A 21,075-nucleotide genomic window follows, 5' to 3' on the forward strand; every position below is an offset into this window, starting at 1 on the left:
AAATTAAGAATCACACACAAAAGTTTTATATCAATCAGTAACAGACCACAGGTCACAGTGTGACAAATACTTTTATGATTATTTTGTCCAGCTTACTAGTGTCTACTCCTATGAAAAAGGGTAGATGTTTGGATACTGATGTTTTTGAGAAATTAACCATTTTCAAAGCCTCAAAATCCATTCTTCATAAATTCAACATTTCTCATGGGAATATTCTTAGATCTAACCCTTGTAGACTAGGAACCACATGACTGACTAACCAAAATAGGTCCTACATTAAATATAAAATCGAAGGCTCAGGGCGCCTGGGTGGCCCAGTTGGTTAAGCATCCGACTTCAGCTCAGGTCATGATCTCACAGTTTGTGAGTTTGAGCCCTGCGTCAGGCTCTGTGCTGATAGCTCAAAGCCTGGAGCCTGCTTCAGATTCTGTGTCTCCCTCTCTCTCTGCCCCTGCCCCACTCGCACTCTCTCTCTCCCCCTCAAAAATAAACATTAAAAAAAAAATCTTTCTTTAAAATAAAATTGAAGGCTCAGTATATTGATACTATCGAAGATGCATATTGCTTATAATCATTTATTAAAGAATGTTGAATTTATGGAGTATCATACATGCATTCTTACCTCCCACGCCCCTAATTATCTTCTATCTCAAAAAATAGTATGGAAAAAAGTCTCCTTGAAGGATTCAAATTACGTGAGACCATAAAGGGGAAAAAGAAATAATATAATTTTCCAAAATATCTGGTTCAAGTTCAATAATTCTTTACATTGTTAATCACAGCTGGTTTATAAATCCCAGTTTATTCTGTAATGCTACAAACCTTATAAAATCAAAATTAGTAGAGTTCAGTTCTCAGTGATTATATTTTAATTAAAAAACAACATGTATAAAGTAAAAAAATATCCTGTAACAGCTGGTTTTAAAGAAAATAATCGAGTGATGAAAGGAAAGCACTTAATCTCTTTTATACACTTACCTGGAATAATCATAAAGAATCCTCTTAGAAACTTAAGACTAATAATATTGACATCATACATTTTGAACTATGCTTGGATTTTTACAAATAAATATAGGGTAAGCCATATTGCATAGGTGTGTGCTTTCTGTCTGTGACACTAAAAGTGGCACTTGACATGTTTCACAGTCAGAGTAGGGATATCCATTTATGAAACAATGTTTCAGTGAACTTGCCTCAGCACAGGAAATTAATTTCACTCAATATTAAGTCTGAAAACTATTTGTATGGATGGTAAATATGTAATTAATGCATTTTATGCAGAAAATTTGCGGTGTGTGCCACTACTGCTGGCAGTGCTAATTATGAAAATAGTTTAACTATGGGGTGGTTATATAGCCAGCCAATCACAGTGCAAATGTTACTAGCAAATAGGACTGAGGAGGAATATTTTAGTGTAAAAATTTTGCTGGAATTTGGTTAGGCAGTCAACACTACAGTTAGTAAACACATTTGAAAACAAGTATCAGAGTAGCACAAGTCATTTACAGTCTGAAAGAAAGTCTATACTTATCACCATAGTTTTTGCGTTCTGTTTTTTCAGACATCAATTGTCATAGAACAAAGCTCTGCACGTTAAGTACAATTTCTGCCCTTATCATTTATTGTAGCTTCTAATTTACTAGCTACAGTTAACAAAGTTCTCAGTAGGCTGCTGCAATAAGGGAGGAGGAGGTCTAGAGGAAGTGATAAAATAAAAAAAAATAATAAAAAAATAAAAGGCTTTCTGTCCAAAGATGAACTGTTACCAATTTCTTCATTTATTGCCAAAATTGAAAAGGTATATTTCCAATCACTTTTCGTGGTTCTATTTTGCTCAGTGTCATAGGATTTCATCTCATCTCACTTGAATTGCCATTTAAATAAGCAAAGCTTTCCTCTTTTCTGACTGAATTCAACATGCATAAAGAATCTTATGGCTTGGATCCTATGGCTCAAAAAGGTTTGAAGAACATAGCAAGCAGCAACTATTTAAAAAAATTGTAGGGTTGCAAAATATTACAAATTGACTTTGCACACTCAGAAGACATTATAACAAAAGGAGGTGATAAGACTCAACTGCATGATCATCTATTATACCAGTATGCACTGAAATGTATTTTTATAAAGCTCTGCAGATATTAAACCCTTTCACCAGCTAAAGTCATGGAAATGCGCTCTTTAAGGCAGGAAGTATTTAAGAAAGGTAAAGTTACCTTTATTTTTATTCTTTGTACCTGTATATCACTTATGTAGATTTTGTTACAATTTCAAAAACATAATGTCTTGTTCACATGTTTCCTAAATTAAACCACTAAGTTTTCTTATTCACTGTGGAAGACATTCATCAAAAGGCCATCAAATGTTTTTACAATCAAAAAATGTAGCCCCAGTATAGAAGAAACTCTTTTTCCTTTTGAAACTGCTGAGGAAAAAAATGTAAGGAAGGTAGACAGCAAAAACAGTTAAAAGTAAAACTTAAAATCTTAACAATTTGCTGTAAAGAGATTAGACATAGAGAGTGGAACATGATAACACCCTCTTCCCCTGGATCTCCCTCTCTCCCTCACTTTACTGCCCTCAGTATGTATTTTATCCTCTTTTCCATCCTTCTTCAGCCATAGGCTGAAAATATTTGGCGTCTTGAACCAAATACTGGTATAAGAACAGGGGGCGATATTTTTCCAGTGCAATGCAGGCCCGGGTCAAGGATGCAATGTAGGACATACAAATTATGCCCATTCCAAAGCTTCCAGTTAAGCTTAGCACATAGCAGTACTGCAAGTAGAAATGATTAAATAGATTTTTTTTTTCCTAGTATTACAGACAGGTATTGCAGCTGGGTTACTGAAAATAAACCCCATGTCCACCCCAATCCCTCAAAATAGCCACAGCTGTGGTTAACAATGATTCATTTGCATTTTTATTGTTTCACCAAGAGAAGAAACAGAAGTTGTCTGGCTTTCTTCACACCAACCAATAATTTTGCATTTTAAAGTTGGGATGTTTTCCATAATGAGCTGAATCAAAAATCTATTTGAAAAATATATATTTATATAAAAAAAAGATTCAGGTTGTTTGCACGTAAAACATCAACTGTTAAGTTTCTTTTGTCTTTGATTCCATGTTGCTGGAAAAGTTTGAACAAGCTTGCATGCTAATTTGTCCTTAGTTGCAAGTATTACAGGCAATTTCATACTTTGCCTAATGAAAGGATAACCCTTCTTCGACACAATCAGAACTCAACAGTGATTCAGAAGCAACATCCTACCCTTAATACTGTCAGTTTTGAGCCATCAACATGAAAATCCTTGATAAGGTTGAGAAGATGTCGCTAGGAATCAATTGATGTGCCTAAGAGTTCCACAATACTATTATGCTTAAGTTTTTTTTTTTTTTTTGCACCATTGATTGATTTTTTTAAAATCCATGTTTATTTTTCCTCTGTCCAAAGTGTTCAATGTAATGACACTGACTCTTCAAGACTGTCATTTTGAGCTTTCTTGTTTCACTTTACAGGATGCTCACATATCCCTTCCTCACCTGTTTTTGCCTTAAATTCATTAAAATCATTGCTCTGTCATAGATTCATACGTAGGTGCTCTGGTCGTTTGGAGATCATGGGGAAAGCTTGTTTTTTGTATGGCCCAGAGTTCGGCTGTCGTATGGGAAGTGGTGCTGAAGCTTCCCCACTCATCGTCACATCCATCTGCTCTACTCCACTTGTTTCCATTGGATATTCCACAGGTGTCTGAGGATTTGCTGTGCTGGCTGAAGCACCTCTTCCCCAGAAATCCCCAGGAGAAAATTTGACTGGGCTTTAAGACAAGGAAGAGCTATCATTCATTTATCTCAAGGATTATCTCAAGAGGAAATATTTCCCTTACATTTAAAGGGATGACACTTATTTTCATTCAATTTTATTTTTGTGTGAATTATACAAAGGCTAAATTTGAGCCATTGCTCCTCTAGACTAACTGGTAGAATTTCCTAACTGGTCTCTTTATCTCTCTGCCTTTGTAAAATACTCAATGATACTTTTTTTTTTTTTTTTTAAAGTCATTGTACTTCCCTACTTAAAACAGCTTCCCACTGCATTTAAATGTATGTAAGACAAACTCACATGTCAGGAATGTTGACCACCCTTTCATTATGAAGACCAAGATTCTTCCTCCCTTGGGGCTTTTGCATGGGCTGTTGCTGTACCTGTAACACCCTTGTACTTCTATTTTTTGTATGGGTGGCTTTTTCTCTTCATTCTTAGATGTTACTTCACCTGAGAGACCTTTCTCTGACGACCATGAATAGGAGCCCCCTTGCTATTATTCTCTGCTCTCTACCACCACACTCTATTTTTCTTCAAATAGTACTTGAACACTACTTGTGCTTACATATTTTTTGTATTTCCTTCTTTAGTTATTGTGACTCTCTTCTCACTCAATTGTAAGCTTCATCAGAACAAGGACAATTCCTATGTTAATCACGTGTCCCCAGCATGTAGCACAGCCCCTGGCACACAATAAATGTTGAATGAATGGGTAAAGAAGACATTTGCCAATAGAGTAGCTTACTTTCTTTCACAGGAGGGAAGGTAAACTATATAGCATTCAATATACGAAGATGTAGATGCTGTTCTTATGTTAGCTAAATAGAGTATGACACCTCTTTTGTTTATGTAACTTTGCACACATTTAAGTGATGCTCTTCTAGGTTAAAAAAAAAAAAAGGAAAAGAAAAGAAAGAAAGAAAGACAGTGAGAACAACAAACTCTGAATACCTGACAGGTGTTCGCGGGCTGCCAATAAATCTTCGAGGTGATCGGATTTTTGGTTCAAAGGAAAATTTTTCTTTCACACTTTCAAGTACAGATGGAGCAACATATGTAAAACCCTGAAAGACAGAAAAAGTAGACTACAGAATGGCATTTTGTTATATAAATCAAGAAAATGTAGTTTCAGTCTCTGACACACCAAAACAACAATGCACACCTAAACCCACTGCTCTGTATACACCCGTCTCCCCAGTCTCATTTCACATCTGTTAGCTTCTTTCCAACCATTTCTTGAGGCATAGACCTCAAGAAGGCAGAATTTAATTGAGCCTCGTATGCCAGCAAAGAATATTCTACTCTACTGAAAGGAGTAGAACAAAACAGGAAATTGTAGGCTCCACATTAAGATATTAAATATGATATATGCAAAGAAAATTCTAGGGTTTCTAGCCACATGCACATAAGCAACTAAGATTATCACTCCCCAGTTTCTCATTATTAGGACAAAGTAAAAATACAATTCTTTAAATTGGCATGTGTGATCTTCTGATTTTATACCAATGACTGGATAGATTTGATATTTTCATGATAAAAAAAAAAACTAAATTTTTTTAATTCGCAATTATTCAGTTTTGCTAGCTTTAGTTCTTTCTTGGACCTTGCTATTAGGCCACACCAGTTGTCCTTTCTCTTGCTGCCAATGTCCTATCAATCAGTCCTCCATCTATCTTCCCTTTTATTTATTATTCCAGTCATCTATATATAGGCATATGAATTATAGTAAAACGACTCAACAAGGCTCTGGGTGAAGTCCTAAAGAGTGAGGTACATTCTCTAGTGCATATACTTTGTGACAGGTACATGTGGACTTCAGAAGCCATTTCCCCACATAGTCTAGTGAACTAAAGCCATAACTACCAAGAGGACCAGGCTGTACCTTGATCATCTTTGAATTTCCTTTAATTCTGTGAGAGGAATTTAAATAATTATTAAACTGAAGTTGTTATAACCACAATCCCCAAGTAAGTAGGATGTTACTGATTTTTATTAATTTCTAAAGAGATTGACTTTATATACAGAAATCTGGCTACAACCTAACAAATGAATTATTCTTATGTCCATTAGTTGGCCAATTTAAGTAATTATGAAAAGTTCAACAATACTTTAACTGGCAATGAGAGCCTAGTTATGTAAACTTTGCCACCACAACTTTGGATTTCTTTGTAGTGAGATAAGACATTTCTAGACTTTTTTATGGGGGGAAAATTGTCAAACTAGTTGAAACTCTGCAATGCCCAACTGAGGAAAAGATCTCTATGTTAAATCAAAGGTATAAAATCCACATCAGTAGAAAACAAAATTCCACAGAAGAGGAAAAAAAGAAAGTGATGCCAGAATTTAAATGAATCCTGTTGGGGTGCTTGGGTGGCCCAGATCATGATCTCATGGTTCATGAGTTTGAGCCCTGTATTAGGCTCTGTGCTGACAACTCAGAGCCTGGAGCCTGCTTTGGGTTCTGTGTCTCCCTCTCTCTCTGCTCCTCCCTCACTCGTGCTCTGTATCTGTCTCTCAAAAATAAATGTTAAAAAAAAATTTAGAAAAGAAAAATAAAATGAATCATGTCTACTTCACTAACTGAACACAAGATATTTTACCAAGGAGTATACCATGACTTTGCATCGTGTAGATATAAACTTAACAACATTCATTCATATTTCATCTCTTATGTAATTAAAAAGACTGTAAAATTATATTTTGCATATATGCTCTATTCTTATAACACTATACAATCATACACTTATAATATTATTATTCAATGTTAGTTACTCAAAGCCATACTGTACTATGGTGATTTAAGAATAATTTTGACCATACATAATTTTTGCATTCCATGCTAACTTTAGAACTTACCCTCCACCCCAAAATATACAACACTGTGTATTACACTGTGAACAGTATAAAAAAAATGGACAATTAATTTGGTGATAAATGTGGTAAACTCAGAAATAGAAAAAAAAGAAAAAAACAAAAAACAAAACAAAAAAAACTTTCCAAATGCTTACTTTCTCCATATTCCACTCTCTCTAGATGTAGTCCAAAAAGAAATGACAAAGGATAATGACAAGTAACAACAACAAAAAAAAGATACAAAATGAGGTTTTTGATCAAAATCTAAAAAATCTTTAAAAAAAATCTAAAAGCTGTTTTTCTACCTTAAGAGACAAGGTATAAAACAGTACAGAAACTTCTACAATGAGGATTAATTTATTTACTATTACATATGAACCAATATGTTTTGATGCCAAATATTCACTATTGACAGGTTAAAAATCCCCTACAAAGTTACACTAAAAAGTACCAAAAATTTGTAGCTATTTCAGGAATAGAAGTTATAGTGAGCTCTTCTCCTCCTACTGTTATAACTGTGTGACTTTCAATTGAGATTTGCTAAGCCAAACATCATTTTAAGTCAGTGGCCCATGTATACTCCAAAGAATCATACAGTCCTATTCTAATTGCTAAAATGGAATCTGGATTATGAGAATTTTTTAATTTAGCAAGTTAGAAAACTTAATAAAAAATAGCATCTCAGGTTATCTACATGAACTGCAAAGAAGCAAATTGAATTTTCTTATTGAAAAGGGCTCATCCTAATACTTAAATTTCTTGTGGCAATATGAAATTCTTTCACTTACCAGAAAGACCTGGTTGGCACTTTCACTGAGAGTTGAGTCATCTGGGCTGTCAACAGGTGTCTGACGTGTAAACTTTGAATCAAACTGACTCACATCCTCCTCAGATTGCTTTATGAAAAAACAAAATGATTAGAAAATGATGAATGTCTGTATTATATATATCAATCAAATGCATTACTTGCATTAGACAAGACTCTAGATAGAACTCTTTTCACAGGATTTGACTGTAATAAAATATCAGAATACTCTTAGTAGGCAAAGACTAAAGAATAAATACAGGTGGAACGTATCAAAGGTCAAATTATATCTTCAAACTTTAGACATATATTAAAATAGATTATAGTACACCCTTACCATTCTTTATCATTCTTATAAAAAGTCTGTCAGATCACCTGGGTGGTGTCCAACTCTTTTTACTTTTTTTTTAGCTTTTTTTTTTTTTTTAAGTTTACTTATTTTGAGAGGGGGAGAGTGGGGCGGGGGGGGGGGGGGTGGAGAAAGAAAGAGAGAATTCCAAGCAGGCTCTGCGCTGTCAGTGTGGAGCCCATCGCGTGGCTCAAGTGAGATCATGACCTGAGCCAAAATCAAGAGTTAGACGCTTAACTGACTGAGCCATCCAGGCACCCCTCCCCCCCCCCCACCCCAAGCATCTGACTCTCTATTTCCACCCAGGTCATGACCTCACAGTTGAGGGATCAAGCCTTGCTTTGGGCTCTGGGTTGGGCATGGAACATGCTTGGGATTCTCTTTCCCTCTCCCTCTGCTCCTCCCACATTTGCTCTCTCACATTCCCACCCCCTCCAAAAAAATCTGAATGTCAATCTTCCCCATTTACAAAGCTTCAGTGTGCCTAGTCCACTGGCTAAATTCCTTGTTAGATATAATTTGCTCAGTTGGCCACTGCAGGTTTATAATAAACCTGAGAAACAACTGAAGCAGAGATTTAACACAAAACACATTTGTAAATGCTCTAAAGTTTCTTTCTATAGCTTATTTCATCCCTTTAGACTGCTCAGGGAGAAATAACAACATTCTACTGTTTGAGTACATTTTCTTGTGAAAAATGTCACCCAAATCTTTTTTTTTTTTTATGAAATTTATTGTCAAATGGGTTTCCATACAACACCCAGTGCTCATCCCAACAGGTGCCCTCCTCAATACCCATCACCCACCCACCCCGCCCTCCCACCCCCCATAAATCCTCAGTTTGTTCTCAGTTTTTAGGAGTCTCTTATGTTTTGGCTCCCTCACTCTCTAACCATTTTTTTTTCTTCCCCTCTCCCATGGTCTTGTTAAGTTTCTCAGGATCCACATAAGAGTGAAAACATATGGAATCTGTCCTTCTCTGTATGACTTATTTCACTTAGCATAACACTCTCCAGTTCCATCCACGTTGCTACAAAAGGCCATATTTCATTCTTTCTCATTGCCACGTAGTATTCCATCGTGTATATAAACCACAATTTCTGGGGCGCCTGGGTGGCGCAGTCGGTTAAGGGTCCGACTTCAGCCAGGTCACGATCTCGCGGTCCGTGAGTTCGAGCCCCGCGTCGGGCTCTGGGCTGATGGCTCAGAGGCTGGAGCCTGTTTCCGATTCTGTGTCTCCCTCTCTCTCTGCCCTTCCCCCCGTTCATGCTCTGTCTCTCTCTGTCCCAAAAATAAATAAACGTTGAAAAAAAAAAATTTAAAAAAACAAAAAAAACAAAAAAAAACCCCACAATTTCTTTATCCATTCGTCGGTTGATGGACATTTAGACTCTTTCCATAATTTAGCTATTGTTGAAAGTGCTGCTATAAACATTGGGGTACAAGTGCCCCTATGCATCAGTACTCCTGTATCCCTTGGGTAAATTCCTAGTAGTGCTACTGCTGGGAAATAGGGTAGGTCTATTTTTAATTTTCTGAGGAACCTTCACACTGTTTTCCAGAGCGGCTGCACCAGTTTGCATTCCCACCAACAGTACAAGAGGGCTCCCACTTCTCCACATCCTCACCAGCATCTATAGTCTCCTGTTTTGTTCATTTTAGCCACTCTGACTGGCGTGAGGTGATATCTGAGTGTGGTTTTGATTTGTATTTCCCTGATGAGGAGCGATGTTGAACATCTTTTCATGTGCCTGTTGGCCATCTGGATGTCTTCTTTAGAGAAGTGTTTATTCATGGTTTCTGCCCATTTCTTCACTGGATTATTTGTTTTTCGGGTGTGGAGTTTGGTGAGCTCTTTACAGATTTTGGATACTACCCCTTGGTCCGATATGTCATTTGCAAATATCTTTTCCCATTCTGTTGGTTGCCTTTTAGTTTTGATGACTGTTTCCTTTGCTGTGCAGAAGCTTTTTATCTTCATGAGGTCCCAATAGTTCATTTTTGCTTTTAATTCCCTTGCCTTTGGGGATGTGTCAAGTAAGAAATTGCTGCGGCTGAGGTCAGAGAGGTTTTTCCCTGCTTTCTCCTCTAGGGTTTTGATGGTTTCCTGTCTCACATTCAGGTCCTTTATCCATTTTGAGTTTGTTTTTTGTGAATGGTGTAAAAAGTGGTCTGGTTTCATCCTTCTGCATGTTGCTGTCCATCCAGTTCTCCCAGCACCATTTGTTAGAGACTGTCTTTTTTCCATTGGATATTCTTTCCTGCTTTGTCAAAGATGAGTTGGCCATACTTTTGTGGGTCTAGTTCTGGGGTTTCTATTCTATTCCATTGGTCTATGTTCTATTTTTGTGTCAATACCATGCTGTCTTGATGATTACAGCTTTGTAGTAGAGGCTAAAGTCTGGGATTGTGATGCCTCCTGCTTTGGTTTTCTTCAAAATTACTTTGGCTATTCAGGGCCTTTTCTGGTTCCATACAAATTTTAGGATTGCTTGTTCTAGCTTCGAGAAGAATGCTCGTGCAATTTTGATTGGGATTGCATTGAATGTGTAGATAGCTTCGGGTACTATTGACAAAAATGTCACCTAAATCTAACTACATCTGTTTCCTTAATTCTTTCTCTCTGGTACAACAGACTTTGTGGTCATGTCAAAAGAGTTTAGGAACCAATATGAAGAAGCACCCGGTGTCCAAAGATGATAAAAGGTGAGCATCACTAAAGATTAGTGCAATGGATGGAAACACAAATAAAAGGCATGAATTCATAATCATACTTAAAAAAAAATCATAGAATTCATTGGTCAATTGGGAAGATGTTACGGAACTAATTTATTATTTTGAAAACTGGGAAAGAAACATTTATCCTGCCTTTCCTGTAGGAAATGTAAGAGTTTTTCTTTATGGATAAATTCAGTAATGAAGAATGAATAATAGTATTAAAATAAAACAATTTTGCAAACCCCTAATGAAATCTTGAAACTAGGCTAGAGTTTCTCAATCTCCGCACTACTGACATCTTGGGCTTCATAATTCTTGTTGTAGAGGCCTGTCCTGTGTAATATAGGATGTCTGGAGCATCTCTGGCCTCTATCCACTGCATTCCAGTAGTATCCCCTCCCCAAATTGTGACAACTTGTCTCCAAACCTTGGCAAATTGAACTTAGCTGAGAATTACTGATGTAGGCAATGATCAATGACCACTAACATTACTAGAAAAAAAAAAAAAATACAAATGACCAAAACATACAACATCAAAAGTTTAATCAGAATCAGATTAGGCATCTAAATCTAACTACTAGGTTTCAGAAATACAGGGAACAGATGAATATGGTCAATGACACTATGGGGTTAAAAATCAACAAAATCAAAATGTAAGGAACCCTACAGGACAAATAACCCAGTTTCTTCAGTAAGTCCTCAGGAGAGGAATTGAGCGGGAGTGGGTATTATCTACAGATGGAAAGAGAACTAAGAGACACAATAACCATACTGTACATAGACCTTGATTGAATCATCACTGAAACAAAACCAATGGGGAACAAAACAAAACAAAAGAAACTGGGGAACTTGTCAGCTTTTTAGTTGTAATGATAGCATAGCAGTTATATTTACGTTTAAATAAGATGACCTGACAAGATGGACAATTGGTACATGAGGGTTAATTATCCTTACAATTGTATATGTGAAAATTTTAAAGCAAGTTAACCTGTGCTCCAGGACCAAATTATCATCATCATTATCCTCCTCCTCCTCCACCTTCATTTCAAGAAATATAAACTATGTTTTCTCACATTCTGAGGTGGGAGAAAGACAAGAACACACTAACCCATTTACTCATAAACATATTGTAATGATCTGAGTTATGCCCCCCTCAACATTCATATGTTGAAGTTCTAACCCCCAGGACCTCCGAATGGAACCTTGTTTGGAATGAGAGTCAGTGAAGATGAAATTAGTTAAGATGAGGCCATTCTGGAGCAGGGAAGATCCTAATTCAGTATGAGTGGTATCCTGATAAAAAGGGAAAATCTGGACACAGATCTGCATAAAAGGAAAATGCAAACATAAAAGCAGGGATCGGGTGATATGCCTACAAGCCAAGGATCGCCAAAGATTGTTACTAGCAAACCACCAAAAGCCAGGAGAGTGGCAGAATGGAAGAGAAGTTTCTCAGAGCCTTCAGAAGAAACCAAGCCTGTCAACATCTTAACCTTGGACATCTAGTCTCCAGAGCTGGAATACAATAAACTTCTGCTTTAAGCCACCTAGTCTGTGGTACTTTGTTACAGCAACCCTAGCAAACTAATACACATATATGCTGTATTTTTAAGAAAAAATTTCCAGAAAATTCAATTCAAAATAAGGTTGAATCAGAGGATAACCACACTTACCTTGATAACTATTTTGTTATGTATATAAATGTTAAATGATTATGCTATATACCTGAAACTTATATAATATTATACATCAACTAAACTTCAATTAGAAATAACAAATAAAATGGGACACCTGGCTGGCTCAGTTGGAAGAGCATGAGACTCTTGGATCTCAGCATTGTGAGGTCAACCCCCATGTGGGATGCACAGATTACTTAAATAAATAAAACTTTTGTGGTGCCTGGGTGGCTCAGTCAGTTAAGCATCTGACTCTTTATTTCAGCTTAGGTCATGATCTCACGGTTCATGGGATCGAGCCCTGCACTGGACTCTGCACTGACAGCAGGGAGCCTGCTTGGCCCTCTCTCTCTGCCCCTCCCCTCCTCACGTTCTTTCACTCTCTCAAAGCAAATAAACATTTATAAGCAAATAAATAAATAAAACATTAAAATTTTTTTTAACTTTATTTTAAAATAAAATAGGGTAGATCTAAGCAAAAAAAAAAAAAAAAAAAAATGCAAAAAAGTTTCAACTACTAGGGGCACCTGGGTGGCTCAGTCTGTTGGGCAACCAACTTTGGCTCAGGTCATGATCTCGTGGTTTGTGGGTGCGAGCCCCGTGCTGGGCTCTGCACTGACAGCTCAGAGCCTGGAGCCTGCCTCGAATTCTAGGTCTCCCTCTCTCTCTGCCCCTCCCCCACTCATGCTCTGTCTCCCTTTCCTTCAAAAATAAATAAACATTAAAAAAAAATTAAAAAATGTTCCAACTACTTGAAATATTTAATTGTCTTTAGCAACCAACCTAAAAATAGTTAACATAGAGGTGTCTGGGTGGCTTAGGTGGTTTAACGTACAACTTTGCCACTGGTCATGACCTCAGAGTTTGTGGGTTTGAGCCCCACATCAGGCTTTGCCTTGACAGTGCAGAGCCTGCTTGGGACTCTCTGTCTTCCACTTTCTCTGCCCCTCCCCCGTTTATACTTTCTCTTTCTCTCTCAAAAATAAACATTAAAAAAAAGTTAATCATCCTATACTCATCAATTGCCACTGGTAGTAAGTCCTTGAAAAGACTGCATAGAATAAAGATTCTGAAGAGAAGTCAAAGTTTTCCAAATTGTTAATATAAACAAAATGTTTCTGAATGCTCTGAGATTTTCTTATTCTAAAAAAGCACGAGGTCTTTCAAATAATATGCTTTCGTGTATACATACCAACAGAGGTTTAAAAGGGGGTTCCACCTTCCTAGCCAGCAGTTCTTCCCAATTAATATGCCTGAAGAATGGATGAGCCTAGAAAAAAGGACCAGAAAGAAAAATCAAGGGAAACAGACTTCACTGGATTGACAAAGTAACTGCCTATTTGAAGTTACACCAATCACAAAATAAGCTGTACTTTAAACAACTACATACAAGCTTCACAAATACATAAAATTAGCACTATCTTCCACTCAAACCACCAAACAGATCAATCCCTACTTGAACTTCTCCAGCATCCCCAGGACCAGCTCCAAGACGAGAAGCAGCATTTCTTTTCAGCAGCTTTAGGGAGGGGGAAAAAAATTGATGAACCTTAGTCAAATTGATTAGTTTTCATTTATAAAATTTGCTTGTCTATACTGCTAATCTATTTTGAGAAAATATGATTTATTAATTACTACTAAATACTGTTTAGGAATAAAAAGTAAAGAAAATCTTTAAACAAATTTGTACTTTACCTGCAAAAACTGTAGGCTTTCTTTTTTTAATATATGTGTATGATTCTTTATTCAAAATGTATATTCAATTGTATCCATTTAAATCCCAGTAGTTGTGGCTTATTGTTTGGTGTCCTACCTTTTTAAGCAGATCTCTGGCTTCTTGTGTGAGGTAGGGAGGCAAATTGAGTTTACATTTGAGGATTTTGTCAATTGTTTTCTTTCTATTCTCCCCAGTGAACGGGGGCTAGGAGCAGAAGAGAGTGAGAAAAATCAGCATATAAAAAAAATAAAATCATCAATTTCCTGAATTAGTCAGTTATGCATAGACATCAGAAATATATGCTGTGATATGGGCTGACTGCTAAAGATCTGTGTTTTTAAGCAATGGGACAGAAGAAACAGCAACATCCTAGAAGAAACTGGGTTTCCACTATTAACTTTGTGTGGTAATATATGAGCCATGTGCTTATATTCTTTACTTTCTCTATTTACAAAATAAGGGCAGTACCTATTTTATACCTGTTTCACAGGACTGCCGTGGCAGATCATTTAAAAAAAAAAATGTTTTTAAAAGTATAGGGGAAGTACTACTAATAAAGCATTATTAGCATGATTTTTTTAAATTTTTTTTTTACTCCATCAGTAACACTTTTAGAAAGCACAGAAAAGGTCTCTTCCTATAATGATTTATAACTACCCAGCACAGACCAGAATACATGCAGCTTTTAACTGTGCACCTACTGCTCCAGTCAGCATGTCATACATTAATGCTCCCAAACTCCACCAATCCACAGCACGATTGTGGCCACTTCTCATCAAGATTTCAGGGGCCCTACAATGAGAAAAATAATACTCCTAAAAAATTCACCCATTTGCATGTCATCTGAATTAGAATTTTAAAAACAATATACAGAGCCAATTGTTGCTATCGAAAATATAGCACACTATTATTACGTAGCCAGGTAAAAGTCAGCTATTACCCCCAAACCAGTTATATTTCTTTCAACATGCAGCTCACATGTATTCTATTGTTCCACAAAATGTGTGTGTGACTGTTCCATCATGAATAGATTCCTTGCATAGTCCAAAGTCTGTTAGTTTCACATGACCTACAATGAAAGATCATAGCATGGTTATTCTGAGAATTCTAAGTATGTACAGTGTTTGAATGTATCATACAAGACAATAATCTACAATAATGTAGATTATTAATTATTAACTTTTTCTGCCTTAAATATTTTTTTGAAGATACAAAGAACTAGCAAGGTGCCATCCATAAAATGAGATGCTAACTCCCTACAAGGCTAGTGTAGTCATCTTTTGCCAAAGGCTCCAGCTTTACCTATACCTAGAATTCTCTACCATCCTGAGAAAGTAAACACTGGAAAAATTCTCCAAAATCTGGCTTAAGTATACAACCCCTAATAAAGATATGCTGTACCTTTTTAACAGAGGTGTTAACCTGTACTTCAAATATGTAACTTTTACCACAGTGAACTGTGACTTGAGAGTTTTTAAAATGGTCTCAGAAAGTCACTGTAACAAGTTAGCTTATTCTGCTAATCCTGCCAGTTCAGAAAAAGAAATGAAATTGCTACATGGCATGGGACCGTCATCTCTTGCTTAGAAAGTAAAAAACTGACTACCTTACACAAAGAACATTTCAGTTCAAGTTTAGCTTTACTGAACTGTTATTAGATATCCCATGGTTCAACAATCCCAGGGACCCTACTATTCCAGGGTTGTTTCAGAAAAAAGAAAAGGCAATGGCCTACTGATTCAAATGTAAATGTGTACTTCACTCTGACACAGAAGAAATATGACCTTTATTTTCACAGAACTACCTGACACTGACACACTCAAGTTTATGGATCAAAGAAGTTAACTAGTCACTTCCCTATTCTATCCTTTGCCTTAGAATTCAGAATCAGAATCCAAGTTTGGGGGGATGAGAGCGGAACTGGGAGGGAGGCAGGGAGATACATAGATTCCCATGATATACTTGGTTAAGTACAGCATTTCTCCAAAAAAAAAAAAAAAAAAGGAAAGAAAGAAGAAAAACACAGTTTGAAATGGATTTATACTAGTGTCAGTTGTCCACACACCATTTTCTGTCCAAGAATTTAAAACTCTTAACTACCTCGTGTATCGTTTTGTAAACCTTGAAAGATCAGCTGTTGCTACCAGCACCCCAACAGCCTGGTTGTTTGATTGAACTGCAAAGTCTACATAGCCCATAATACTCTTGCATAAATCGAACGGTCTGTAGCAGCATGCAGTTGTAATCAAGACTCAGTCTACTCTACCTATAGCTGTACAGAATATTAGCCTTTCTAAATTTTTTTTTAATGTTTTTATTTATTTTTGCGACAGAGAGAGACAGAGCAAGAGCAGGGGAAGGGCAGAGAGAGAGGGAGACACAGAATCGGAAGCAGGCTCCAGGTTCTGAGCTGTCAGCACAGAGCCCGATGCGGGGCTCGAACCCACAGACTGTGAGATCATGACCTGAGCTGAAGTCAGACGCTTAACCGACTGAGCCACCCAGGCGCCCCAAGCCTTTCTGATTTTTATGTTTGTTGTTACAAAGAGCAAGAATAAACCGATGCCTACAATAAATATTTTCTTTCCAAGGCTGTATCAAATATTTTTGTTCCATTCTAATCCTTTTTTTCATAGCATCAAGAAAATTTATCATAAAAAGTACTGATTCTAATATTTATGTATTTTTATCCTTAAGGAAAACCCAATTTATAGAGTTAAGATTTACTTTCCAATTTAAGGAACAAACCAAAATTAGAGTTGGACTGGCTTTTGATATATAAAGATTTCAAAAGAATTATAAGCTATACAGACCAAGGATTAAACTGAAAGGGTTGAGTGGCCAATTATCCTTAACTCCCTCTAATCTCGTCAATTACAAATACCTAAATACCTAAATTTCAGCAAGTATTATGATGCCGTAAGTTCTGAGGGAAGAATGTATAATAATAGATACGTGACTATGGGGCTTTGAAAAATGACCATGACCTGTGAGGGAGGATTTTAAGATGATTATTTACTATAGAATTGTTTACGGTATATCTCCACCTTGGTGATTTAGCATGATATTCTCCGGCTTCAGGTCTCTGTAGATGATCCCCTTTTGATGTAAATGCCCCAAAGCCATGGAGATTTCTGCCAAGTAAAAGCTGGAAACAAAAGTGATTTAATAAAATTAAAAAGAGTAATATACTCAAAGCAGTTTATGTATGGAGCAAAATTCCTTGAAAGAAATAGACATGCACCAAAGACCAAATTAGTGGGGATGGGGGTGGGGATGGGGGAAAGAGATGGCATAGGATGCTGCCAAAAGGCATGATGACATTTATGTTTCACTTATTTAGTGAAACTATGTTTAATTTCATCATTAGAACATACTGCTAAAATTGCAAAGAAGTCCAGAATATGCCAAACTGTCACTGGTTTTTGTTCTGTTTGTGTGGCAATTAGGCCAATAGTCATTCAGATCAAAGCAATTTTCTCCCACCCACCCCCAATTTTAAAATCCCACAGGACATAGGAACTTTGTTATTCTTAGAGATTAAGTCTTAGTTTCAAAAGATACCTTATAAATAACCTAACCCTTAGAAGCCCGCTCATCCCTTAACACAGCTGCTATTTATATACAGTTCATGCCCACAGTATCTGCCCTCCCTCTTGCCAGCCAGCCCACAACTATAAACTGTGTGACACTCAAATTTATCTACCTCAAAAGAATAAAGGGCTGAGTCAACCCTGTCTGGATTCGAAAAGCACAAGGCACTGCAATACTGGCTGCATAACAATGTTGCAATCCTGCAGATTACTCCAGGATGGAGAGGGTGTGTCCTAGAGGACTGAGGCAGTTTCACAGCCAGCAGGACCACAAACACAGCCTCCAACATGGCTCAGAGAGCCTCCTCCAAAAAAGGGCACTTCATCCCTAAGGCTCTTAAATGCAGCTTCTGTGTTAGAAAAGGCCTGAAATTAAACAATGGAATGCAGTTTGGTAATTAAGGTAGAAAAAACATTTAAGTGTTTTCTATTCAATTAATGTGTAGGATAAACTGATTTATTGTTACCCAATACTGTCCTCTCACAAAAGGATGTATATATTTTTAATTTGAAGCAGATGCCATCTTAAGAAATATAAGGGTAGATCCCATCCTGGCCATAGAATCAATCCACAGATGATGTGTGCCGGTTTATCACCTCCCTAAGACTGCACCTTGGGAACTGGAAAGTCTAAAAAAAAAGAGGAGATGATTTCTGATACTTTCCATTGTTCCACACATAAAGTTTCACCGGAAAACCACACTCACCCACAGCCAAGGCAGGCAGCTTACCAATTCAAGGAAAGAAAGCCCCAGTGAGAATGGTTCTGTTAAGGACTGGCGTGAAGAGCGTTCCACCCAAGGCCTGGGGGCAAAGGAATGACGTGACCTCCAAAAGCTGCCCAGTCCCATAGATACTTCTCCCCCTTGAAGTTCTGAGTGACTGACTGGCTCCAGAACAATTTATTGAATCATTTGGCTGCCCACAGTGAGAACAGGGCTTTACTTTTAATTATGTGAATCATTACCTGAATCCATGCAACCAGAAAAATTTCACTTACCAGGCTGTGTCTTCCATAAATATTCCTTCTCTTTCTAACTGCATAAATAATTCTCCTCCTGTAAGGAAAAGGAAAAGACATTAGAAATAGAACAATCTTCATTTCCAACCCATTTCTAATGAGGGCTGTGCTTTCCTTTTAACCACAATTAAAAGGCATCAGCTCCTTAAAAATAAAAAACAGATCCTAAAAACTATAGGTTTAAAACTAAGTCCTCAGGATTCTATTTTTAGCAGTGTTCTTATTCTTATGTGAAATATATAAGTTTTGGAATTCTAGGTTTTACATCTATAAACTTCAAAATAGTTATAGATTCCAGACCTGAGGTTAAAAGAAATCTTGGTTAAAGCTTCTCTAACAGTTTAACCTAAGCAGAAAAATGTCAGTATATAATTGAGCCACCCTTACAAATTAAAATTAGTAAATGCCCTTATTCCATATTTTCAGAATTCTTAATCTAGAGGAATCTGGCAGCAGCTTTCTTAAAAGCATGGCACTATTCTGAATATTAAAATAAATAATGATAATAAAGAATTATATCCCACTGAATAACCTTAGAATCCATGAGTCCACAATGATGTAAATCAAAGAAGAGATCAATAAATTTTTAAAATGGGAGAGAAGGGAAAGTTCTTCATTACAGTAAAATGCCAAATAATAAATGAATGAGGTATGATGGAATAAGAAAAATCAGTTGGCAATCATCATAGTTAAGTGTTTCAAGCAAGAATCAATGAATGCTAAAACTGTATGTGAAAGTTTGATGAGAGACGAGATATTTAAATAATCCCAAAGTATCTCAAGATACTTATTCATTACAAAGGGAAAATTTCACCAGGGAAAAAACTGGTAGACGCCACCTCATACATGTGATCAAAGTTAACATCAACAGTAATGGGACAAAGATATAAATATCATGTACCTCCTGATCTGACAGAGAAGGACACAGTGTCACTTCGATGGTCCTCCCAAAAATGCATGACCTGAACCTAATCTTGAGGAAACATCAGATAAGCCCAAATTGATGTGCTCTACAAAATAACTGCCCTATTCGCTTCAAAAATGCTAAGGTCAAGAAAGACAAAGAAAGAATGAAGAACTGTTACAGATTAAAGGAAACTGAGAGATATTACTGTATCAACATTAATTTCCTATTTTTGATCCTTTTAGTAGAGTTAAGTAAGATACTGCATTGATTTCAGAAAATATACACTGAAGTATTTAGGGGCAATGGGAAATCATGTCTGCAACACTCTCTTGAGCAGTCCAGAAAAAAAATATATATACAAATACATGTGTGTGTATATATGTACACACACACACACATATATATATATATACACACACATAAATATGTATATATACACATAAAGAGAGAGAAAAAGAAGGATGAAACAAAACTGGTAAAATGTTTGGGATATCTAGGTGAAGGATGTGTGAGAAGTCTTTGTACTATTTCTGCAACTTTTCTGTGTAAATCTGAAATTATGTCAAAATAAAGTTACCAAAAAATGAAAAAAATGGCAACAGTCACATAAAAGTTAGCGAAATTCTGCAGCTTTCTGTTCCATGTTACAGATCATTGTGAAATCTGTTATTCAGAAAACTCACATGTGCTTGCTGGAAATAGATACTTGTGATCTAGAAATGATAAGGAAGCAACAAGTTTCTAGGAGGTGGTAAATCCTAGAAAGTGTGGATGTTTTCCAATGTAAACTTCATAGTCTATCAAAAAAGCTATATTAAACCAAAAAATTATTCTCTTTAGAGATCCAATTCCAAAAATATTCAATAGCTTAAACAATACTCTCAGTAAGTTTTCCACTTCAATTTAGAAAAAATGCTTTGATGATTCATGTAAATTATAGTATCTTACCCAAGTGCAGTCAATGTGATGGCTATCAATTAGGGGTTTGTTATTTATGTAATTGATTACAAAGGGATAAGGATTAAGGTAAAATTTTACAGATGGGGAAAAAAACTTTAACCTTTAAAGTTTCCTTCACATTTTTCTGCAAAAAGAAACATTTGGTCATATCTGAATTCCTTATGTCAATGTATTTGTCAATTTTAAGAATATTTAATCACATTGGGGAAAGCATTTTTCCATTGGAAAATAATTTTGACCCAGTTTCTGGAGCAAATGCAAATAATTACACCAAACTGAGTGTACTGACCGCTGAGATACTCAAGGATGAGGTAGAGTTTTCCACCGGTCTGAAAGGCATAAATTAAATCCACAATGAAGGGATGCTTTACTTCCTCCAGAATATTCCGTTCTGCTTTTGTATGAGCTGTATCTTTAGCATTTCTTACTATCATTGCCTAAAGGAAAAGAGATGATCTATAAGAACATAACAGTAGACATTTTTATAGTATCTGGAAAATCTATTTTGTGCTTTTCTTGCCAATATTAAAACTATTAATCATAGTTCCCACTAAAGACAGAGCTAGGAATAATGGAAGCCATTCACTTCTTATATGCACTGTCTAGACTCTCTGCAGTGAACATGTAAATGAAAACCTAGATACCTTTTTAAA

General features: G+C 36.4%; 1 protein-coding gene across 9 annotated transcripts in view; it reads right to left on the reverse strand.

Annotated features, from left to right (window-relative positions):
• Positions 1 to 21,075, reverse strand: part of RPS6KB1 (ribosomal protein S6 kinase B1) — a 72,538-nt gene that overhangs the window by 30,200 nt on the left and 21,263 nt on the right. For 3 of the 9 annotated variants that reach the window (XM_043583872.1, XM_043583873.1, XM_043583875.1), the window contains 11 exons: positions 20,712 to 20,859; positions 18,535 to 18,592; positions 16,989 to 17,089; positions 14,920 to 15,010; positions 14,643 to 14,733; positions 14,038 to 14,145; positions 13,681 to 13,743; positions 13,417 to 13,494; positions 7,465 to 7,572; positions 4,775 to 4,887; positions 1,758 to 3,815 (listed from right to left, as the gene is read on the reverse strand). In XM_043583872.1, coding sequence (XP_043439807.1) covers positions 3,578 to 3,815; positions 4,775 to 4,887; positions 7,465 to 7,572; positions 13,417 to 13,494; positions 13,681 to 13,743; positions 14,038 to 14,145; positions 14,643 to 14,733; positions 14,920 to 15,010; positions 16,989 to 17,089; positions 18,535 to 18,592; positions 20,712 to 20,859 — 1,197 coding nt within the window. In that variant the 3' untranslated portion in view covers positions 1,758 to 3,577. Of the gene's footprint in view, positions 1 to 1,757; positions 3,834 to 4,774; positions 4,888 to 7,464; positions 7,573 to 13,416; positions 13,495 to 13,680; positions 13,744 to 14,037; positions 14,146 to 14,642; positions 14,734 to 14,919; positions 15,011 to 16,988; positions 17,090 to 17,647; positions 18,165 to 18,265; positions 18,339 to 18,534; positions 18,593 to 20,711; positions 20,860 to 21,075 lie in introns of those variants that run through there. The other 6 variants (XM_043583876.1, XM_043583877.1, XM_043583878.1 and 3 more) reach the window with 5 other exon arrangements.

Source organism: Prionailurus bengalensis, chromosome E1 (assembly GCF_016509475.1).
Source record: "Prionailurus bengalensis isolate Pbe53 chromosome E1, Fcat_Pben_1.1_paternal_pri, whole genome shotgun sequence".
Lineage (NCBI taxonomy): Eukaryota > Metazoa > Chordata > Mammalia > Carnivora > Felidae > Prionailurus > Prionailurus bengalensis.